This window comes from Oratosquilla oratoria, chromosome 44 (genome assembly GCF_046742065.1).
Source record: "Oratosquilla oratoria isolate Oo_2021 chromosome 44, ASM4674206v1, whole genome shotgun sequence".
In the NCBI taxonomy this organism is placed as follows: Eukaryota; Metazoa; Arthropoda; class Malacostraca; order Stomatopoda; family Squillidae; genus Oratosquilla; species Oratosquilla oratoria.
In genome coordinates, this window is record NC_134820.1 from 13,847,159 (window position 1) to 13,869,894 (window position 22,736).

Here is a 22,736-nt window from a genome sequence, read left to right on the forward strand (position 1 = left end):
GCCAATAAAATGTGTCTGTGGGAGACAGATCCTGACTGCTTTCAACACACATTTCCACGAGGATGGAAGTCGTTCTAATAAAAGAAATAAGTAAGAAAAAAGTAGTAGCAGTACTAGCAGTAGTAATGGTTGTAGTATTAAAAGTAGTAGTAGTAGTAATAGAAGTAGTAGTAGTAGTAGTAGTAGTAGTAGTAGTAGTAGTAGTAGTAGTAGTAGTTGTAGTAGTATTAGTAATAGTAGTAGTAGTAGTAGTAGTAGTAGTAGTAGTAGTAGTAGTAATGGTTGTAGTATTAAAAGTAGTAGTAATAGTAATGGTAGTAGTAGTAGTAGTAGCGGTTACATTTTTTGTTTTATACAAACATACATTCCCCTTCTAGTGATGAGCTGCTCAGAGCCTGTTGCACCCCACGATGGATACATCACCGGCTACAGCCTGAACGTGCACGAGGAGATCGTCTACCACTGCGAGCCGGGGCACTACCTCACTGGCGACAAGATCCGGGTGTGCCAGAGATCTGGCGAATGGTCTGGGGACACGCCGACCTGCACATGTAAGTTCATCACCCGACTGGATAGGTCGATGCCGTCAACGTTCAATTTGTTTACTAACTGTTTACAATTTGTTTACTAACGTGTCTCCGACTCATGGGTTTGTTTGCGTGGCGACGAAAACGTATGTCCTGCACCACCACCACCATAACAGAGATACCGTTTGCTCGCTCTGTCAGAACTGCTGCATCCCGTCGATGGTTCGTGACAGTGTCGGGGATCTCGAGGCGATGATGTGAAGTCAGAACTCGGTAGCCTGTAAAAGATGGAGTACTTTAAATGAACCCTATGATAAGTCAAAGGCACGAGCTGCAGAAGTTTATCCATACTGTGGCTGATTATTTTTATGACATTAATGTTATCTGAGTGTTAGTGATGGCGGCGTTGAGCCTCAGCCTTGCTACCTTGGTAGGAAGATTAGAGGTTGATCCTCAACAGCTAACAATAAATTTCATTTGTTTAAGATACCCGAACAAGCAGGGCAAAAGTGTGTGCGTGCGTTCGTTTTGTGTGTGTCTGTGTGTGTGTGTGTGTGTGTGTGTGTGTGTGTGTGTGTGTGTGTGTGTGTGTGTGTGTGTGTGTGTGTGTGTGTGTGTGTGTGTGTGTGTGTGTGTGTGTGTGTGCGCGCGCGTGTGGCCGTGAGTCTTCTGTAAGAAGGAATCACAAATGATTGATTGATCTATATATTCATTTATTCTGTTCATTTCATTACATTTCTATTGCATTAGTTATATTTCATTTCGCCTTGTAAATTCGTTATATTTTCTTTTGTTCTCTTTATTTAGTTTTTCTTTCATTTCACTTGATTTCAATTCACTCTAATTTGCTTTTATTGTATTTTATCTTATTCAAATGTACAGCATCTTAATAAAAAAAAAATTATTTCATTAATATTTCCGGTGGACAGACGTGGACTGTGGTCACGTGACTCCTCCGATCAAGGGCGAGGTCAAGTACGACAACGACACAACGTACTTGGGCAGCACGATTGAGTATGAGTGCATCAAGAACCACCGGCTGGAGGGCGACCTACAGAGAGTCTGTCTCGAGAACGGGGAGTGGAGTGGGAAGACGCCAGTCTGTAGAGGTACGTGACCCAGCGGGAGACAGGCGCATGGACGCCTAGGCACATGGATAAGTAGGATGGATAGGTAGAGAGATAGAAAGTTAGATAGTTAGATAGATTGATAGACTGATAGATGGATAAATAGATAGGCAGGTAGATGGATGAATAGATAGATAGATAGATGATAGATGGATAGGCAGATAGATAGATGAATAGATAGATAAATTGATTAATAGACAGATGGATAGGCAGATAGATGGATGAATAGATAGATTGATTGATAGATAGATGGATAGATAGATAGGCAGATATATGGATGAAAAGATAGACAGACAGATAGATAGATAGATATAGATAGGTTTGCAGATTACAGCATTACAATTTGGTCAAAACAGTTTTTGGTTCAAACAAACCTTATTCCATAATTATATCTGAATAAGAGGAAAGACCTCTTGATAACACTTAGAAACTACAAAAGGTATTCAAGTAAGAGGCTCAAAACCCACAGAGGGGCGCCACCAGGGGAGAAAGTTTGACCCTCAATCTGTGCCAAGTGTCGCTCGCCCTCTGTGGATTTTGCCTCATCCTGGTCACTGAAGACCGGACGGGGCTGGGGTAGAGGCAAACTTGAATAAATCCATCGTCACTGTGCCCCCCCTTCATGGTGTCTGTCTGACACCAAACTGTTTTATTCGTTTGAGATGGCAATTCAAGTCCCTAGGCAAAAGCCAAACGTTTTTTTCTCCTTCCCCCTCCTGCAGAAGTGCGCTGCCCGGAACCTCCTCGGCCGCCATACGGACTGACGACAGTGGCAGGCAACGACCGGGGTTCCGTTGCCATGGTGATCGCCACCCGACGTCGCAACAACGAGCAGGACCTGGGCATCACTTACAGGTACCGTCTACGGAAAAAAGAAAAAATGTTGCCTATTATTAGAAACATTATCTATAAGTAAAACATAAGATAAAGACAGGATATATAATTAGAGAGACCTTTGGAAATATGATCAGCAGATAGAAACATCACATGTAAGTAGAACACCACCTACAAGGCCATCATCCATAAGTAAAAATATCATCCACACTTAGGGACACCATCTAAGGCAGAGGACATAATTTACAGGTAAGGAAAACACTATCTACATAAAAAAAAAGTTTGCTAGAGGGTGGGACTCTACAGTATGTTCTGCAGGGATAGCCACAGCATCACCAGCAGGTAGATGCATAGCCTACAGATAAGGACATCTCCTTTATATCGAGATATCACCTATAATTCAAGATATCCACGGGACAGGACATCTATTATTTGAGACATCTTCAGGTTGAAACAACTCTTATAAGAAGTAACATTATATGGATGGAACATTACACGTAGATGGACGTACCTTGACGTTTTGCCTTTCCCCTCTCAACACGAGGTGGCGTACAAGTTAGACTTTATTCCAGCTAAGAACTGACAGCCCTTTACAGCTGAGGTTGTGGCCTGGCCTGGCCTAAGAGCAAGAGAAATTATCGATTGATCGAGACTCGCTTCAAGACGAATTCCATCCTTCATTCAGCTGCATAGAATTTCCTCGTGCCCTTAGTCAAAGAGATCTCAGTAAAGTAGGTTACGATGGGGATAAATATGAAAGCAAAGAACCCACAAGTAGAAAGACCAACGTATATATAGGTTGGGGTATTATTTACGCAGGGAAACATCATTACGAGCATTGACTCAATTCCTACAACCTGGAGTCTTTCCACTAAGTAAGTTTGTGACAGGTAATCCGTTTGGGTCTCGGACGTCTTCAGAAGTGCATTTTATTATTTGATCAAACTTGGAGTTGTCTGAGGAGAGAAGAGTCGAGTGGGTGAGGGCTGTCAGGTGAACGCCAGTGTTAAGTTGCAGGTCACCTCCTCTGCAGTTGTCATTAGGTTATACCTTGTGTGTTTCATCCCGAGCTTGCAAGGGAAGCTCGGAACTGAGGTCACAAAGGCTTGGTCAAACTACCATTAAAACACACACACACACACACACACACACACACACACACAATATATATATATATATATATATATATATATATATATATACATATATATATTTATATCTATATATGTATATATATATATATATATATATATATATATTTATATATATATGTATATATATATACATATATATATATATATATATATATATATATATATATATATATGTATATATATATATGTAGGAACAGCAGAAGTTTTACCTCCTCGTTCTTGGTGAACCACGAAAATGGTTATGGACACACAACTATCCACTATATCAAAGGTTTGTGGAACTATTCATTGTTTTTCATGCAGGGTTCATCATTTCTCAGGTTTCTCTTGTTGCAAGAATGTTAGTGTTTTATGTAACCAATGTTTTTGCATTAATAGAACTTTGTCCTTGTTGTTCTGGACAGACTACTATGATGTGATCACTATGATGTGAATTTACCTCACGCGGCACATTTTTCCCCAGGATTACCTCGGTGGCCTCGTATCGGTGCGAACGAGGCTACGTGGTGCAGGGACCCAAGACGCGGATCTGCACCACCTCAGGCACATGGTCTAATGTCATGCCCATCTGCAAATGTAAGTACAATGGTCGGAGCGGGGCGGGGTATCATATAAGTGTATATATACATATGTATATATATATATATATATATATACATATATATATATATATATACAGTATGTATATATATATATATATATGTATGTATATATATGTATATGTACATATATATGATATATGTATGTATATATGTATATATATATATGTATATGTATATATGTATATATGTATGTGTATATATGTATACATGTATGTGTATATATGTATATGTATATATGGGCAAATATTCGTCTGTTTAAATATCCCTGAGTATCCAGTCGATTAGAGTGATCATTTGCCATTCTACACAGCTTAATATCATCAGCGAATTTAGAGACATTGGATATAAGTCCATAGTCAATGCCATTCATATATACTATGAACGGAAGTAGTCCTAGAACGGAGCCCTGATTAACTCCACTCATAACATAATTCCAGTTAAAAAAAATTACCATTCAGAACAACTCGCTGTTTATGATTGTTCAACCAGCTTCCACCAGTTTTAGCTTTCCTCTCTTCTGGTCTTTGACTCATCTATCCTAGATGACTTGGAACAGCTAGTTTAGCACTCTACCCGCATTTCCAACCATCTTGCTTGGAGAAAGCGAGTAAAGTTCTTCCTTGTTATTTTGTCAAGGATTACCCTATTAGCTACCCCCTTCTCCTCTTCTTCCTTCTTTTACTCCTCCTAATCTCTAACGCCTCGTCTCCTTCTCCTCCTCCTCTTTCCTTTCTTCCTCCTCTTTTTCCCCTCCCTTTCCTCCTCTTCCCATTCCTCTTTCTCCTCCCCTACTTTTCTGCCTTCTCCTCCCTCTTCTTTTCCTCCCCATTCTTTTCCTCCTCCTCTCTCTCCTTATCTTCAATTCCTCCTCATCATAATCATCATCATCCTGTTCCCTTTTTCCTCCTCTTCTTTCTCTCCCCCCTCTCCTCCTTTTCCTCATCTTCCACTCCCTTTCCTCTTCTTCTCTTCTCCTTATAATCCTCCTTGTTACTTTACCTTATTATCTATCTACTCACTTGTTTATCTATATATTCATTTATTCATTCTATCACTTTTTTGTTATCTCATCTCTTCAACACTACCCCTTCCTTCCTCGTCCCTGAACCTTTTCTATCCTCTCCTTTTCCTCCTCCTTCTCTGGCGCCTCCATTCCTAACAGGAACTTCAAATGTTCACTTCAATTCCTACCATCTGTCAGCGACTGACTGTCACTTGCTCCGGCTGCCCGAGAACCCCCGTGGGGCAAATATGAAGGTTTCAGCTATGAGGTTCCCGGCGCTTTCCATGTGAGCTCACCCGCCTTTCCTTTCTTTTGCACAGTCGTGGATTGTGGACCCCCAGAGAAGATCCATCCGGTAGAGATCCGCCTCCTGAGCAACGTGACTACCTTCGGCGCCATCGCAGCCTTCGAGTGTCCCCTCCACTGGCGCCTCGAGGGCCGCCCTCGACGATACTGCCAAGAAAACGGCACTTGGCAAGGGGAAACCCCCCACTGCGTTGGTAAGGACCATAAACTTATCAGGAGGTTCTGGAGCATCCAGGCGGCAGGGCAGGGGCGGGGCCAACAAACCTTTAATTCCATGAAAAACTAAGCATCCGTATAGAGCCCCGAATTACTAGAATCCTCCAAACCCCCCCTCGACCTCCCCCCCTCTTTTGGAAGAGTTCTGGACGTTCATGTTTTCAAGGGAGAGAGTGAGGGGGTGTCACATAATTTGTTGGTAGAAGGGAAAATGAGAGTGGAGGAAATGTGGAGGAGGAGGAAAAGGGAGGTAGAGAAGAGCTAAGATTAAACAAATCTAATGAGAAAGATAAAGAGAAAGAATACCAGAAGGTAAGACAGGTGTGAGAATAAAAGGGAAACAAGAGAAAAAGAAAAATTAGTATGATAAAGATGATAAAGTGTAAAAAAGGGAATTTGGGGCAAGGAGACTGGAAGGTAGCAGAAGGAGACGCAGCAGATGAAGAATTGAAGGCGGTGATGGAAGAGAAAAAAGCGAGTACATGAGGATTGGTTGTAAGGTAGAATTAGGGAAGCATAAGAAAGATGATTAGTGAGAGTGGAAGGAAATGGGAGATGATCCAGTTGTTTTCTGATGACACTGTGTTTGTGATGGAGTCATAGGAGAGTCTAAAGCAGCTACGAGTAGTGCCGGACTTTGGGAAGGTATACAAGAGGAGAAACTTGACTCTAAATGTGGGCAAAGGCATGGTGTTGTGATGTACATGGGGAAAGGGTAGCAGTGAGTTAGAGGTAAATCTTAAGGGAGAGAGGCTAGAGGAAGCAAAGAGTTTTAAGTGTTTAGGGTCACATGTAGCAGGGAATGGAGGAGTGAGGTGGAGGTAAACTGTAGGGTGAGGGAAGCGAGCAAATGACTTGGAGGAATTATATGTCAGGAAATCTAGAGATGAATGGAAAGAGAGGAGTATGAAGAGTTAGTCGTGCCTATGACAATGTATGGAACAGAGACTTGGGATTTAAGAAAGCCTGATAGGAAATTTTTAAATATGTTTGAGAAGTATGGTGGGATAGATTGAGTGAGATATAAAGTGGTGATGCGGAGAGTGGTGATGGAAAGGGAGCTGGTAGATAGGGTTGGTTAAGGAATACTGAGATGGTTTGGATATATAGAAAGTATGAGTGAAGAGACACTAGCAAAAATAATGTGGAAGGCAGAGGTGGATGGGGTAGACTTGTGAGGAAGACCGAAAATGGAATGAACGTACTGAGTGAAAGGTCCCTCGGATAAAAGGAAATTGCCTGTTGAGCAGGGAAGGGAGAGTGGAGAGGAGTTGTGAATGGATGATAGAATGACATAACCCAAAGGGATTTCTCCTCTTTTGTTCAATATTACTTGTGAGTGGACGAAAGGAGGGAAGAAGTTTAGTCAGGTAATGAAGCAGTGAGGGGAAACTAGCCTCGACTCTCGGGCCCTGTCGCGGAGGTGCTGTCTCTTGCTGCATTGCTTCTTACCCGGGGAGTGGGAAGGGGATAAGGATGACCCTTCATCCTCAAGGAGTTAAGATAACAGAGAAAACAAATGTATATATATATATCCAGCCATTCATTATTCTCATTCTTTTCCTGCAGAGCAACTTTGTCCTGTGATCGAAGTTTCCGAACTGTCAGAGGGGCTCCAGGTAGTACTGGAAGACCGCAGAGTCGGGTCCATAGCCACCTACTCCTGCGAAGCCGGCCGCACGCTGGTCGGGCAATCGGAACGCGAGTGCGGCACTCACGGCAGATGGACCTCGGCAACGCCTCGATGCGAAGGTGAGTTACTTAGGGACAACCTTTAGGAAGACGGGGAAAATGTGGTACATAGCACCAATACAAACATTTCCATGAAAATATCGAAAGAACGAGGAAGTGGTGTTTCGCGGAAGATTGGGGTTGAATGGAAATTGTGATTTTTTTTTCCCCTAGACAAGTGGACTCTTTCCCTAACAACGGGGGTTCCATGGATCTTGGCGACAGCTCTAGTAAAAAGAGAAGTACCATATATATACATACAATATATATACATATATATATATATATATATATATATATATATATATATATATATATTTATATATATATTTATTTTTTTTTATATTTATATCTACGAGGATGAGTTTATGTAGAAATTATTAGGGAAAATAATAACATTAAATCTATTATATATATATATATATATATATATATATATATATATATATATATATATATATATATGTATGATATAATATATATATATATATGTATAATATATAATATATATATATATATATATATATATATATATATATATATATATATATATATATATATACATATATGTAGTTTACGTAGAGTTTATATAGAAATTATCAGAGATAATAACAACAGCCAGAGAAGAACGTCGTGCTCGACTCCTGGTGTAACGTCAAGGTGACATGAATCGTAGGTTTGATGCCGCCTAACGTCAAATGACTTTATTCAACCATGCGGGTAGAGACTAACACATAGACTTGGGGTGGGCAACTGTTGGCACGCGTGCCAAATATGTCACGCCAAACTACTTTTCTCCGGCACGCGAAGTCAGGCTCATCCGAGAAAATAATAAAATAAATTAAACGCCAGCTTCTTTGCTGATTTTTGTATTTCAACTCAACAGAATATAGTTTGATCAATTATGAACACACACACACACACACACACACACACACACACACACACACACACACACACACACACACACACACACACACACACACACACACATTCATAACAACAACTATGAAGCCTGGTTCTATATACTATTTAATTGCTGTAACATTCGCCAGATGTTTAGGCGTGGCGTGATTCCTTTAACACAAATTGATATATTCTTTCATGTTTTGTAAATAACAAAAATCATCGGTAAGCAAAATTCATGTTCAGCTACATGTATCGGGGTGGCTAATGAGTGCGCAAAAATTTAAAAGCGCAATGTTATATATAGATACACACAAACTTATACAATCACAAGTGCGTGCGCCTGCCTACAAGGCTGCTTAGAAACTGACGCCACGCTCTCCAATTCGCGCCAAAAACAAAAGGCGCGCATCGCATCTGCGATATCTTACATAATTCCAAAACACATTGTATTACATAATATAAATACATAATAGCATAATATAATACAATAACAAAACAAAATACAATTCTCCTCCACACCAACACAAACATGAGGGCCGAAACTTGAATATAAACAAGATACAAATGTCATATCATAGAAGGCTCTAGTTATCTAAAGTGATTACATCGTTTTTAGTGACCTCTTTAGAAATTATACACCAAAAGTTAGTGAAGCCTGTTGTTCAGCATATTTTCCATAATAATAAGTTTCTGTTAAAACTATGTGAAATTAAAAACGATTGTCTACTTACCTGCTGATTTTAGAAACTGAGCCTTTGAATTGTGTGACTTGATATGACAGATAGAATTGCACATAAAGGCAAATACGAACTTTGAGTAAAAATTCATTCATTAATTTTACATTAAGTTAATTTGACATAACTTACAAATTACACTTAGTATCTTTTTTATTTTACCGCTCCAGTGTTTTTTCTAAACATTTGAAAAGGTTCACCCAATACTTAAAAGATAGTAAAAAATAGCAAGTTCCCAACAATATCTGTTGGCACGTAAGGAACTTTTACAACCGAAGATTGGCTGATTTTGGCACGTGCCCGAAGGTTGGCCACCTCTGACATAGACAGCCCTAAGTTTTAACCGATCCTTCGCCTTCTCGGCTGATCAAAAATATCCTGCGTCACTCGAAAAGAAAAGGAAGAAGGTACCTAGCCGCACCAACAAGTTGATGTTGATCCTTCATTTGCTGATGATTTTCCTCACTTAAGCAAAACCACCCAACCTGCAGCGTTCGACACAATAAAATAAAACACACATGTTGACCATCGTAGCAAAGGACCTATCCAAGATAGATATCAACTCAGTGAGTTTGGAATGTTTTCTTCGGCTAATCAAAAATCCCCCGATGGTAGCTGAGCACGAAAACTGCGTCTACGAAGCCGAAGTATTTCCCTCAGTTGTTCAATGGATCGCCCGGATGTGAATGCCACAGCGAAAAGGTCATGGTAGTGTCACAATGAATGTCTGCACATGTGCCGGACACTAATGGCTGTTGCTGTCATGAGGCAACCCACACTGGAAGCCCTCAACCGACATGTCGGAGCGGATGTAGGTTACCCCACCACTACACGTGTCGCACCAATACTGTAGTAGGGAATTTCCCGTGACCTTCGTGTGACGCGTGTGTTTTGATTCCGTTTCGCAACGCATGGACTTAGGTTTAAATTGCAACGGCTACTGATGAATGACACTTGTCTTAGAATTCTGAGATGGTAAGCCATACATACGTCAAAATGACAAGTTCCTCGTACTGTAGTGATTTGTACATAACCCTTACCCCATATAAGGAGTTGGCCGATTCACAACGCATAACCTTTAGCCTATCCCAAACTCATTCAGAAACCTTTCTCCCCCCCCCTTCAACTTAGCTCCTTGTGAATGAAGGATCATCCCTACCCCACACTCAGATGCAATACAACAACTACAGCAGGACTCAAGAGCCGAAGCTAGTTTACCCTACCATCTCATTACATTCTCTCACACTCGCACACACACACACACACACACACACACACACACACACACACACACACACACACATACACACACACACACACACGCACACCTACATCCGCCCCGACTCGGTGGCGCGGTTGGTAGAGTCCCAGACTGTCACTACGGCGGTCCGGGTTCGAATCCTGCCTAGGGCTGAAATAATTTCAGTATCGCTGCGCTTCGAGTCGTTACTCCAATTCTCGCTGGCGGGGAGTTGGGGGGGGTGCGTGTAAGACCACAGCATTACCCATAGATCGGTCATACGAGCTCTGAGCTCTCAACCGGGAGGGAAACAGCTGTCGATCACGAGTCCAGCACGTGATCCAAAGACCAGGGTACAGGGTGAATACACACACACACACACACACACACACTTTCAGGCCACTATCTCTTCTCCTAATGAATGTACAATTGCTGTGACTCTTGTTCACCAGTTTTTCGCATTTCTAAATATCCAGTTTGAGTTCCCGTCAAGTCCATGGGTTTTCCTCGCATTCGACGCCACTGCGTCACACAACGCGTGTGACCCATTCATTCGAAAGATTTTTGTGAATGGGAACTCCAGTATGGGAGGAAGGCACCGATAGTCCTGAGGGGGCTTGGGAGGGTCTCAGGGTGGCCGAGGTCTGGGTAAATCCGACCTACAGATCACAACAACAAAAACTCCTGAGGTGTTTGTTGAGGAAATCCCAGCAAGATCAAAAGACCTCCGGAGAGATGGGGAGGGCCCCTTGAGTGAGGAAATTCTTCAGTGATATGAAAGGTCTGATAGCTGAGGATGGTCCTCGTAAGAGGAAGGTCCTCATGTTTTGCTGAGACGGCCTCACGTCAGGTGACTTTACTTGCCGAAAATGCTAGTAGGTGAGGGTCGAGTTGCTACCCAAGCCTCGGCTGCATAAGATCGTCTGGCAGCAGCTAGAACAGATAGTGAATACTAGTGAAAGAAGTGAAGCTTTTAAGAGTTTCCTAACATTATACGATTTTATTCAACTTAGCGAAACTTCTCCATCCATCAGTGGGTTAGTAGTAATACCTTCAGTATAGAAACATGAGAGTTTCAGGATGTAGAGCGTATAAGGTGGTGTGGAGGGGAGTGAAATGGGTAGGAATAGGCACGTGACTGATTTAGCTACCTCCCTCACAAGGGAGAGAAAGATCTTGGTATATAGATAGATATAAAAAAAATATTTCAAAAGGGGAATTTTGATGTGGGTTTTTCATTGTCTGAGAGTTTTTAAAGACTTCATGAAAAAGGAGAACTATATTTTTTTAAACTAAAATCCTCCTTTTGAGCTGAACCATTGTAATCTTTCCTCATTTAGAATTTATGGACAACCAATCCTGAAAGCTATAGGAAACATAGACAAAACAATTGAGTGCTTAGATTTGTTATGTGGTGAATAATAGTGCACGTATAAGAAGATAGTGTTTGGTTCCTGTAAACATCAAACTCAAAATATATAAAAGAATATAAAAAAATATATCTTACTATCTAGTTCTAAGTAATGTCTTGGTATACGCAGTCTATTATTCACTACATATGTATGTACGTATGTATATATATGTATATATATATATATATATATATATACATATATATACATATATATATATATATATACATATATATATATATATATACATATATATATATATATATATACGGTAATAGCAGGATGACAATTTACAATTATCTTTTTAACTAGTTCAATACTGCGAACAAGGCGAGGCGACGTATTTCAAGAAGCAATCTATGTAGGAGATAAGTAAAGGATATTACAACACTGAGGCAGGATAGCCAAACAAGTAGATATTTCGTACCAACGTTTCGAAATTACACAACTTCATTCTCAAGGCAGAATGATACATACAATAGTTACATGTATTTATGTATGTATGTATGTATGTATGTATGTATGTATGTATGTATGTATGTATGTATGTATGTATGTATATATGTATGTATGTATATGTGTATGTATGTATGTATGTATGTATGTATGTATGTATGTATGTATGTATGTATGTATGTATGTGTATATATTCGTGAAGAGCTAGAGTCCGAGCACGCCCTTTTTTTTTTTTTTTTTTTTTTTTGTTAAGAAAGCACGCACTGGACTCGTCCTTTGAAGTTTATTCCTACGTTTCGAACCCATAAAAAATAGGATAGTGGCCTACAAAATATGGACCAAAAGTCTGCATGTCAGTACTAACAATATACTCATTAACATGAAACTGGAATGAACGTAGAATGAAATAAACACACGACTAAGACTTTCACATAACAAAATCAGCTGATCTGCTAATCAACTCAGAAAAACACAGCTATGGCTTCAAAAAATTAAAATGCTTCCTGATGGCACCATATCACACAGTTCATAAATCCATATTGGTGTAAACATGAAATGAAATAACAAATGGCATCCTTTAGACTAAAGCATTGTCCGTAAAAAAGAATCTTCAAAGAGAACGAATACACATAGGAGTGACATACCAGGGATGGACCAAGTGTCCACATGACAGAATGCCCGGCAAAAACAATTATTAACTTAAAACTGGTAATTTACAACATAATGAAATAAACATACGTAAAGTCACACTTCCACTAACCAACAACTCAACGACTGTACCAACTAATACAAACAAACCACAGACAAAAATGTACATTACTATCGCGACGAACGAATCCTCTCCAGCCTGTTCCTGATTCCCTTGTAAACGGGTTCAAAGTGACGCACCTGTTGACGCTGTTCTCGTCACTAGCCCATGGTTCTAGGAACAACCTAACACTTTCTCCATTTCCTTTGTACTTAACCTCTGCTTTCTGCCAATCCATCTTATGATGTCTATCTTCGCAGTGCCTTAGAATAGCTGAACTCAGACCCACCTGCTAATAGCCTTCTAGTTCTCATGCAATTTAGTCGCCAATTTTCCCCGTCTCGCCTACATAATGTGTCTCACAGTCTCTCTGTACCTTTTACTTTAGTCAGCACTCCATGCAACGTGTTTCTAGGTTTGTGCACCACTTCTACCTCGTGTTTCCTCTGCAATTTGGCTATTATCTTGGACGCCCTTTTCACATCAGGGATAGTAACCCGCGGTGCATCTAGTCGACTCCCGTCCACTTTTGACCGTTGCGCCCTTCACCTTTTCACCACCGAATTTGAGTAAACGTTGTCCCTGAGAACTTTCCTAAGGCGTCTCCTCTCCTCCTTCCTGCTATCGCCTGTAGAACACACTTTTTCTGCCCTAGACCACAAAGTCTTGACTACAAATTCTTCTGTGTTCGACCGGATGACAGATGTCAAAATCTAGCAGCCTGTCTGTGTGGGTGCCCTTCCTGTAAACACTCGTTGTCAAAGTGACGTAGTAATAAATGTCGAATGACGAGTCCAGTGTGTGATTTCTTAATCAAAAAAATATGTATGTATGTATGTATGTATGTATGCTGGTACATTGTGACAAGCTGAAGAATGTGAAAAAAGAAGGCATGGGTCTAGTTCCAAGTTTATTCCTGACCAGTTTCGATCTATACTTCTGAAAAAGCATAGAGCGAAACCGGTCAGGAATAAAAGCAGAAACTCGGTACTAGACCCGTATGCATGTATATATATATATATATATATATATATATATATATATATATATATATGTATGTATGTATGTATGTCACGCCCTCCTGAGGGCCCGTCAAAAGAGAGCGGTGTGGTTGTGTCCGGCAGCGAGGTATTACAGCTGAAACGCACGACCAATACTCAAATGTCGCCGTTAACTTTCGCGCGAGGCGCTTTCCAGATCAAGCATTTGATTTTGAACCGAAACATTTTCTCGTATACCTTCCCCGGAGTAATATTTTTGTATTTTCCCTTTTATTAACTTTTGATTGATTAAGTTATGTATTCATCAACATATATGCAATAACAACATATCTGTTAATATTTTTACCTGTGCCTTTCACTGCCTTTTGTATTAGTAAATAAAGCGGGGTGCTATAGATTCTTACACACTTCGTACTCCTTTGCCCTCTTCATTCCCCCTTCCCCCTCCTCCTCTCTTCCACTTTCTCCACATTTTTTCCTGTTTTCGCCGCCAACCACCAATAATATTATAAATTGTTATTCTTCTTCTCCAGCTGTCTCGTGCCCACAACCCCAAGATATCCTCAACGGTCGGGTCTTCAGACTAAACGAATCCTTAGAGTACGGTTCACTCGTCGAATACCACTGCTTCCCCGGTTACAAGTTGAATGGCCCGTACACCCGAAAATGTGCGGCAGATGGTGTCTGGTCCTTGGAACAGCCCGAGTGTACATGTGAGTATTCATGGGGATGTTTTGTGTTATGACAAAAACAAATGGATTGGAGTCTTCCTCTGGGATAAATGGAGCCCATGTTGACGGCGCAGGTACCGGAGGTGAGACAACCCGTGACAAAATGCAGGGCGTATTCTAGATCGCTGTGACATCCGGTCATGGTAAAATACGACAAGAGCAGTCAGCGATCGACATGAGCCGGTAACGACCGACAAGAACCCACATGATTATAAAACACCGACATGTTACAAATACCTTTATTCAGCCAAATTAAAACTATCTTGCATGGGTGTATATGAATAAAGTTTGATAAAAACGAATAAAGACGTGAAAAACAAATAAAGAAATAGAAGACATATACATAACTGATATTAGACATAAAAACTATATAGTATATATAAATAGGGAATATGACAGTTTACCAATCCCAAAGTCATATTTTCCAATTTGAATTGACAGTATGTGATTTCTTGCCCAATTTTTTTTGACAAAGTTTCCGTTGTTTCGCTGGAAGTTCGGCGATATATATTTTGAACCATATGTCTGTTTTGATCAATTGGTAATTGATTGGGGGATCCTGTGTTTCCTATTTCTTACTTAAGTACTGCTTAAGTTGGTCTTTAAAACAGAGCTTAGATATTTTAAGCCAGTTTGTATTTCATAGTTTTTTTCATCATGCAGTTAGGTATGGGAAGTGTCACCGATTAATCGATCATCTTTATGAGTCACCCTGGTGACTTTCCATCGTATTTTGCGGCAAAACTACATAATTACAAAGAGGAAAGACTAGGTTGGACTACATATACATGCAGAATGGCTAACAGAAACAAGATGGCTATCAAAGGAAGTCATAGCCATGTGGTAACTGTGGGCAAAATTGTCTTGAGATTTGTGTTCACTGCGAGAGCTGCAGGATCTGATATTACCATGGATGTCAAAAATGTCAAAGAAAGAATTGGCAAAATTGAGAGGAAGTCCATTGAGGTACTGGTGCAAAAGATGTTGCAACGGCAACGATAAGTTCAATTTTCATATTGGTCAACACAAGACAAAGGAATGTTTTTGCAAGTCATCAACAATGAGAGAATCCTCCTTAGCTTTGAAAAAAACCCACAAGGTGAGAAAACTACCGTCGTTTCAAATAGTGAGTCAAGTAATCAGAGGATAGACCAAATGTACTAGAATTTATCGGCGATTGGTAAACCATAGGCTGAAATGTTGTGAATGAATGAAATATTTTCAATGATGTCTACGAACTAAACCTACCCCCATACGACAATTTTATGTTACGTAGGTCTATGAAAACAGCAGAACAACCATAGATAGTCTTAAGAGAGGGACGTTGGAAAGAATCGTGTCCCATCACTCGTCTTCAAATAGCATAACACCCTCAGCTCTGTCTATAGGTGCAGCCTCTAGGGGCTGGCACTCTGTATCTGGACTGGGTTCAATATCTCTCGATCACTTTTAACTAATTTTCTCCATTTTTCACGTAAGGAGAGCTGACAATCGGTGGCTATACCCCTACTCCACCTCTTACTAATCGATGACATGGAAACCGATCCATACACACAAAACACAGAAAGCAATCCAACATTTCATTCCTGAGAGATCTATGGGAGAACCCGAGTACCATTTCTGTCTACTGTGAGGCCGCAGGTTTGCAGTTATGGAAAATCGAGACAACAAATAAGTACTTCGAAAACTGCCTCAAAGACGTGAATTCCCGTCCGAATACAAATCCTGAGCCTGACCACTTAAAATAGACTCAGCCACAACTAAACGCCTTTCATTGCATCACGTTATAATTAACATTATCTAAACAATAGCCTACGTGGAGCAGTGGGTAACGTTCCTGCCTCGGAACGCAGAAAGTCTGGGCTTGATCCCCGGTCAATGCAAAGCACTTTCATGGCATACCAACCCCTCTCCACAATGGCGGACGTCAAAAGTGAGGGATAGAATCGACGCATATGTACACTAGGATCTAATCAGTATGATCGAGCTGATTACACTGATTCCAGACTTCGTTCACAACCACAGACATTCCAACATGCAGCACTTCTCACCATACATACAACCTTACCAAGCCGGATTAAGGCATCATGGTGAGGTACAGAGGCTTTATAGTCCCTCAGAGGATACATCTGTCCTTTAGTGGACCATTAACCCATTAAACTCCGATGACAAGATGTCTTGTCATTTGGTCAAATAAAACAAAAAATCATAAAACACCAAAATGTTTGATCAAACACCAGAAAAATATGACGTCAGTCCTCGCTTCGCTCGCGAGCGAAGCGAGGACTACTGACGTCATATTTTTCTGGTGTTTGATCAAACATTTTGGTGTTTTATGATTTTTTGTTTTATAAGTACGACCTCAAAACTTCTTTATGGGTGAAGACTAAAGGATAAATGTTAACGACTATCCTTATCTAGCCAACTACCAACATTTGAAAGCTTTCATGTGCACAAATTAGAATTTAGTTCTCCCAGTCTTGCACTAGTCTTTCAGCGAGTCATGTGTGTCTTGAAATGATGTATATCACCTTGTATCCACCGCGATACAAATGTACAATAGCAAAGTATTGTGCATCGGATTTTGATTAACCCCATTAACCCTCCTAACGTGTAGTCCAATAATCTTTGTCATTCTGTGCACACAGTGGACGACGAGGGCGTGCCTGTGATCGAGGATAACACTTTGGAGGCTTCCAGCAACTCGGCTCGGGGCACTGGGGACTCGGGTGCCCTGCAGGAGGAAGCATCATACACTGGACTCTACGTGGGCCTCGCCGTGGCTTTCATCGGAGTCATCTTCGTGGGTCTAGCCTTCATGTTCTTCCGCACGTAAGTACTTGCACATCTAAAAAATCTCATATAACAACACAACAAAGTAATGTCGTAGCACAAAATAATACTAATGACCCACTTTCGGAGAAGTTAGTGATCGAAATATACGTATCTTTTTACTTTCGCCCATTCTTCTCCGAAATTGGGTCATTAGTATTATATAACAACACTTTAACACCTTCAACATGGAGACATAATTTATGTACTATATTCTGACTAATGCCATAATACCAACTGAATATTTTATATCCTCGCATTTGACCACTTCGACACTGTCAAAATATTTTATTCAGCTGTGAGGACGTTTCCGTGTTGAAGGGATGAAGCTATTCCCAATATCGATATCAATATCATATCTATAACCACATATCATATCAACTTCATAAACATAGTGGAAATTCCGAATATGCTAAACTGGTCATTTATGATGCCGTTTGTTCCGCACCCAATCATACTGCTTCACTCCTGTATGAACAAACACACAGTTGCCAAATCACCCGCCACCAGCCACTGCCCAACCAGTTTACCAGTTATAACTGCTGGTGATAATACATCGAAGTTTGGTTAGCCTCGTTACATGCAGTCCAACAGGATACAACACGACCACACAGCTTACTTGCCTCTGGACACTTTCCATTCTTGCTAACCGTATTAGGAAAATTAGAAACGTCTTTCCAGTTACGACACATACCAGGGTCTCCTAATTACCGACCCCCCCACACACACCCTACGACTCTGCTTTGTCATAACAACACTATCAAGAAAATAAACACCATCTGACATTATCCAGCAAGAATATTTTTCTCGTGTATCCTTTTATCCTTCCATCCACAACTACACAAATAGCTCCCGCTCTGAACGCGGAGTAGGCTATCCAGTTGTATCTTCCACAGACACATAATCCAGATCTCTCCCTCCCCCTTTATTTATAGCCAAAATTCTTGGTTATTTTCACCGCCTTATACCTTATTTTCTATTTCCCTCGTCTCCCTTTTCATATCATCTTTGTCTCACCTACCGCAAAAAATGAAATAGATAGATAAAAATAAAAATAAAAATAAAAAATCCACCCTCCATTCCCGCTATACATAGGTCTACGAAATCCCATCTTGGTTCATCTGAATTTCCTCCCGCTTTAAATCACTTCTTTTGCTTGGTATTCCTGGTAACGAACCATCCAACAAGGCAGTTTAGGATGCAGCATCGACCAGATTTCGTTGTTTCCACCCAACTGCCTGCGTCAAACTTTGACCCCCTTATACGGTCACACTACAAAACTTAAGGCATAAATGCCGGGGGGAACACCAAATAAACAATATAAAGATCATAAAACCTCAACTTCGCCCATGAAATTCTCCCCACTAATATAAGCAACACTTTGAGACAGCACTGGCACGCTTGAGGACCGAACATTCTCGTATTATCCATGGTTTTCCCATATCTAATGACAAGACCCCTATCTGCCCTCGTGGTGCTGCGCATTCTACTGGAATACCCTGCCTACGCAACCTCAACCTTTCTCACCTTCTTCCTCAAAGAACGATTTCATTACATATCATTTTAGGAGAATCAACACGAATACCCATATCTTTTCTCCACACTTTCATTCAAGAGAAATCTTTTTTCAAAACTACAACGCCCTCACTCCATGGATACCTTCCGTAACACCCAACACTCTCATAGTATGAAGTTATCACGTTATCATACTTACCCCAAAATATATTAATTAACTCACAGCTCTTACCTTATTCCATTACCCCATAATGATCTTTTTTTACATCGACGCAATGTTCTTTTTTATTATAGAAGTTCTTGTGAATTGCCGGCGACCTCATTATGAACCGAAAGGCTTCCTGTCGGCCCTTGTGCTTTGTCATTGCTGTTCACTGTAACTAAAGTCTGCTACCGGATACCCTTCACTTTATCGCTGCCTTGTAATTCTGTTCCCGGACTTCCTCTTAACTTTCACAACTTCGTTTTCAGAAGACGGCAACACAAAGACGCCGATGGGACTCTGAACCACGGCTCGGCAACCCTAGCCGGCACCAAGCCTCGGGAAGACCCCCAGCCGGAAGTCATGAGCTACGCAAGTCTCAGTGACCCAACCACAGGTGAGGAGAATCACGTATAAGTAATCAGTCCCTCTTGGATTAATAAGGACTGCACGTTCCTACAATCTGTAATAGAGTAATAGCAAATAGGATATGTGTTCTTTACATGACGTGGACTCGTGGCCCTGGAGGACGCCACTACTGCAAGGTGTTGTTGCAGCGTCACTTTTCTTTGATGAATGGTGTCAATTCGTTTTTTGTTTTGTTTTTCTGCAAGCGCAAACATTTTTCCCTCTACATCACCAACTGTTTCTAGTCGGACATTCGGCTTTTTCTTTTCCTTCTTCACTACTAAATATATTCCTGACACCTCTTAGATCACGTCTATAAGCTCACAAATCCTACTTGACAGTATTCTGTACTATAGTTCAATCGTAGGAGGGTGTTAAGAAACATCTCTGAGAAAATCTATTTTGATCGCCTTACTGAAAAACAAATTTGCAAGGTACCATTGCAACTTAGTCATCACCAAATACCAATAGAGTTGTTACATCCCGTTCCACTGGCTGGAAGTCTGCAACCAGCCCCATAGTAGTCAACAGCACCTACCAGAACTGGGATAGTTTTTATATCACAATTTAGTAGTAGTAGTAATAGTAGGAGGAGGAGGAGGAGGTGGGGAGGAGGAGAAGGAAGAAAAGAATGAGCAGTAACATGACGTATACTCTGCTCATGCGAAATGTGAAAAAAGCGAAAGATGGTTGTAGTTGATGGGAACTGTATTACGTCGCCAGCAGGGAGATGCTGCTGCCCGACGTAACCGCGCCGTTGTACTGATCAAATCTAATTTACAAAGAAAATATATTATCAAAATACAACTGATCTAAAGGAAAAATATCAGGTGAACAGGCATCAGTTTTATTCAGTTATAATTGCCTAACACCTCAGCTATCAGTAAGATTGGAACACGAAGGTGACTGGAATAGTTTGGTGTCAGACTAACGAAGAGAAACCCGGTATGCAAGGGGTCACTCGAGATAGGTTTTAATTCCGCTACCGAGATGAATTTTCGAAACAGCCTGGCGGTGATTTGATGGATTAATTCAAGCTCACTCGGAAAGGCGACAAGATTCTTTGTGAATCCAGGCTTTGATGACTATGCTGTATGTAACCAGAAGTGATGAAATAGATCATGACTGACGAATTAAACACCATATGAGGACGGAGCCTTTATTTGTACGACGTTTCCCTTATTACAGCTTTTTCTTGTACTTTAAAAAGCTGTAATAAGCGAAACGTCATACAAATAAAGGCTCCGTCCTCATATGGTGTTTAAGCCGTCAGTCTTGTCAGCAACTGCTACTTTAATGAAAAGAAACAGATCATCTTTATTTCGTTCTCCCCTGTTGCAGGCAACAACATCTACGAAAACATCCACGAAGACGAGGGTGAGGAATACGCCGACATGTCATCAGGGAGCTACACGTCTTCCCCGACACCAGCAGCAGCAGCCGAGCACACCTACTCCAACAGCGCCATGGAAGGCGAGAACAACACCTACGCCACCAACGGCCGGCCCATCTCCACCTCCTCCTCCACCACCTCCCCCTTCTACTCCAGCGCCGGTGACGCCTACGACGTGGACATGCGCGCTTCCCAATCTTCGATGCAGAGGCCTCGCATGCCGCCGCCACAGCCCCCTGTGATTCCTCCGGGGGCTCTTGTCGGAAGAGGGGGGAGCAAAGTCGTCATGGGAGGAGGGCCTGGGGGAGTGGGAGGGTCTGTGGTCACTATTAATGGTGTAGCAGTGAACAGTCATTAGAGTCTTGTCCCGCCTACATACCTCCCCTAGTCTCAACCAGACCCTCCCCACCTGGAACTGTGGGGTGAATGTACAGACAACATACAGAATATATACATTACTTGGACAAACACAACTACCAGCGTTGTTTTGCTTAGATAAAACATACAAGCGAATAACTTTGGCTGTATGCGCGCTTGCGTGCACATACGTATAGGTGTGTGCGTGTGCACGCGTGCGTATACGTGTGTGTGTGTGTGTGTGTGTGTGTGTGTGTGTGTGTGTGTGTGTGTGTGTGTGTGTGTGTGTGTGTGTGTGTGTGTGTGTGTGTGTGTGTGTGTGTGTGTGTGTGTGTGTGTGTGTGTGTGTGTGTGTGTGTGTTTCTGTGTGCGTGAGCGCGTGGGTGTATTTTGGTCTTTGGAACACGTGTTGGACTCGTGACCGACAGCTATTTCCCTCCTGGAAGAGAGCTCAGAGCTCGTATGACCGATCTATGGGTGTTTGTGTATGCGTGCGCGCATGTATATATGCGTGTATATATATATATATAATATATATATATATATATAATATATATAATATATACATATATATATACGCATATATATGTATGTATGTATATATATTCTTTTTATATATGGGCAGGAGATTTTCTCTCAAACATATTTGATTAAGAATTATGGCAAGATTATTATTGCAGTTTTTAACTGCTTTTTCTCTTTCTCTGAGAGCATTTTTCCTTCCACAGTCCGGTGGCTCCAGCCAGGCCCGTTAGCCAATCAGAAATCTCAAAGCGGAGTATCAGCCCAACAATAACTATATAAACAAACAAAACTCAGTCAGATATTCACACTCTAGCCACTGATGAAGCACTAAGAAGTGTGAAAACGCGTTCTGGCCAGCATTTTACTTAGCCATGCCCAAAGTAATGTAGAAAATAATGTCATATGGAGACATTATAAGACAACAGCCAGACCTGTGTGTGTGTGTGTGTGTGTGTGTGTGTGTGTGTGTGTGCATGTGTGTGTATGTGAGAGTGTGTGGTTGTGCGTTTGTGTGCATGCACTTATTTGTTCCTGTGTTTTGTGTTTCTGTTAGGTTATGTGTGGAGTATTTATAGCTTTATGAACGTGCGTCTACATTTGACTAAACACATACATACATACACATATATTTATATATATATATATATATATATATATATATATATATATATATATATATAATGTATGTTAATCTATATATGTATATGTATGTATATATATATATATATGTATATGTGTATTTATATATATATTATATACATATATGTACATAT

At 40.9% G+C, this 22,736-nt stretch overlaps 1 protein-coding gene across 1 annotated transcript in view; it reads left to right on the forward strand.

Annotated features, from left to right (window-relative positions):
* Positions 1-21,979, forward strand: part of LOC143022411 (P-selectin-like) — a gene marked incomplete at its 5' end in the record, with an annotated part of 58,750 nt that extends 36,771 nt beyond the window's left edge. Inside the window, 10 exon segments of the mRNA XM_076180583.1 lie at positions 378-551; positions 1,457-1,636; positions 2,377-2,509; positions 4,106-4,218; positions 5,568-5,747; positions 7,339-7,521; positions 14,534-14,713; positions 17,380-17,563; positions 19,550-19,677; positions 21,030-21,979. Of these exon segments, the coding sequence (XP_076036698.1) occupies positions 378-551; positions 1,457-1,636; positions 2,377-2,509; positions 4,106-4,218; positions 5,568-5,747; positions 7,339-7,521; positions 14,534-14,713; positions 17,380-17,563; positions 19,550-19,677; positions 21,030-21,439 (1,865 nt within the window).
* Between the last annotated feature and the right edge of the window lie 757 nt (positions 21,980-22,736).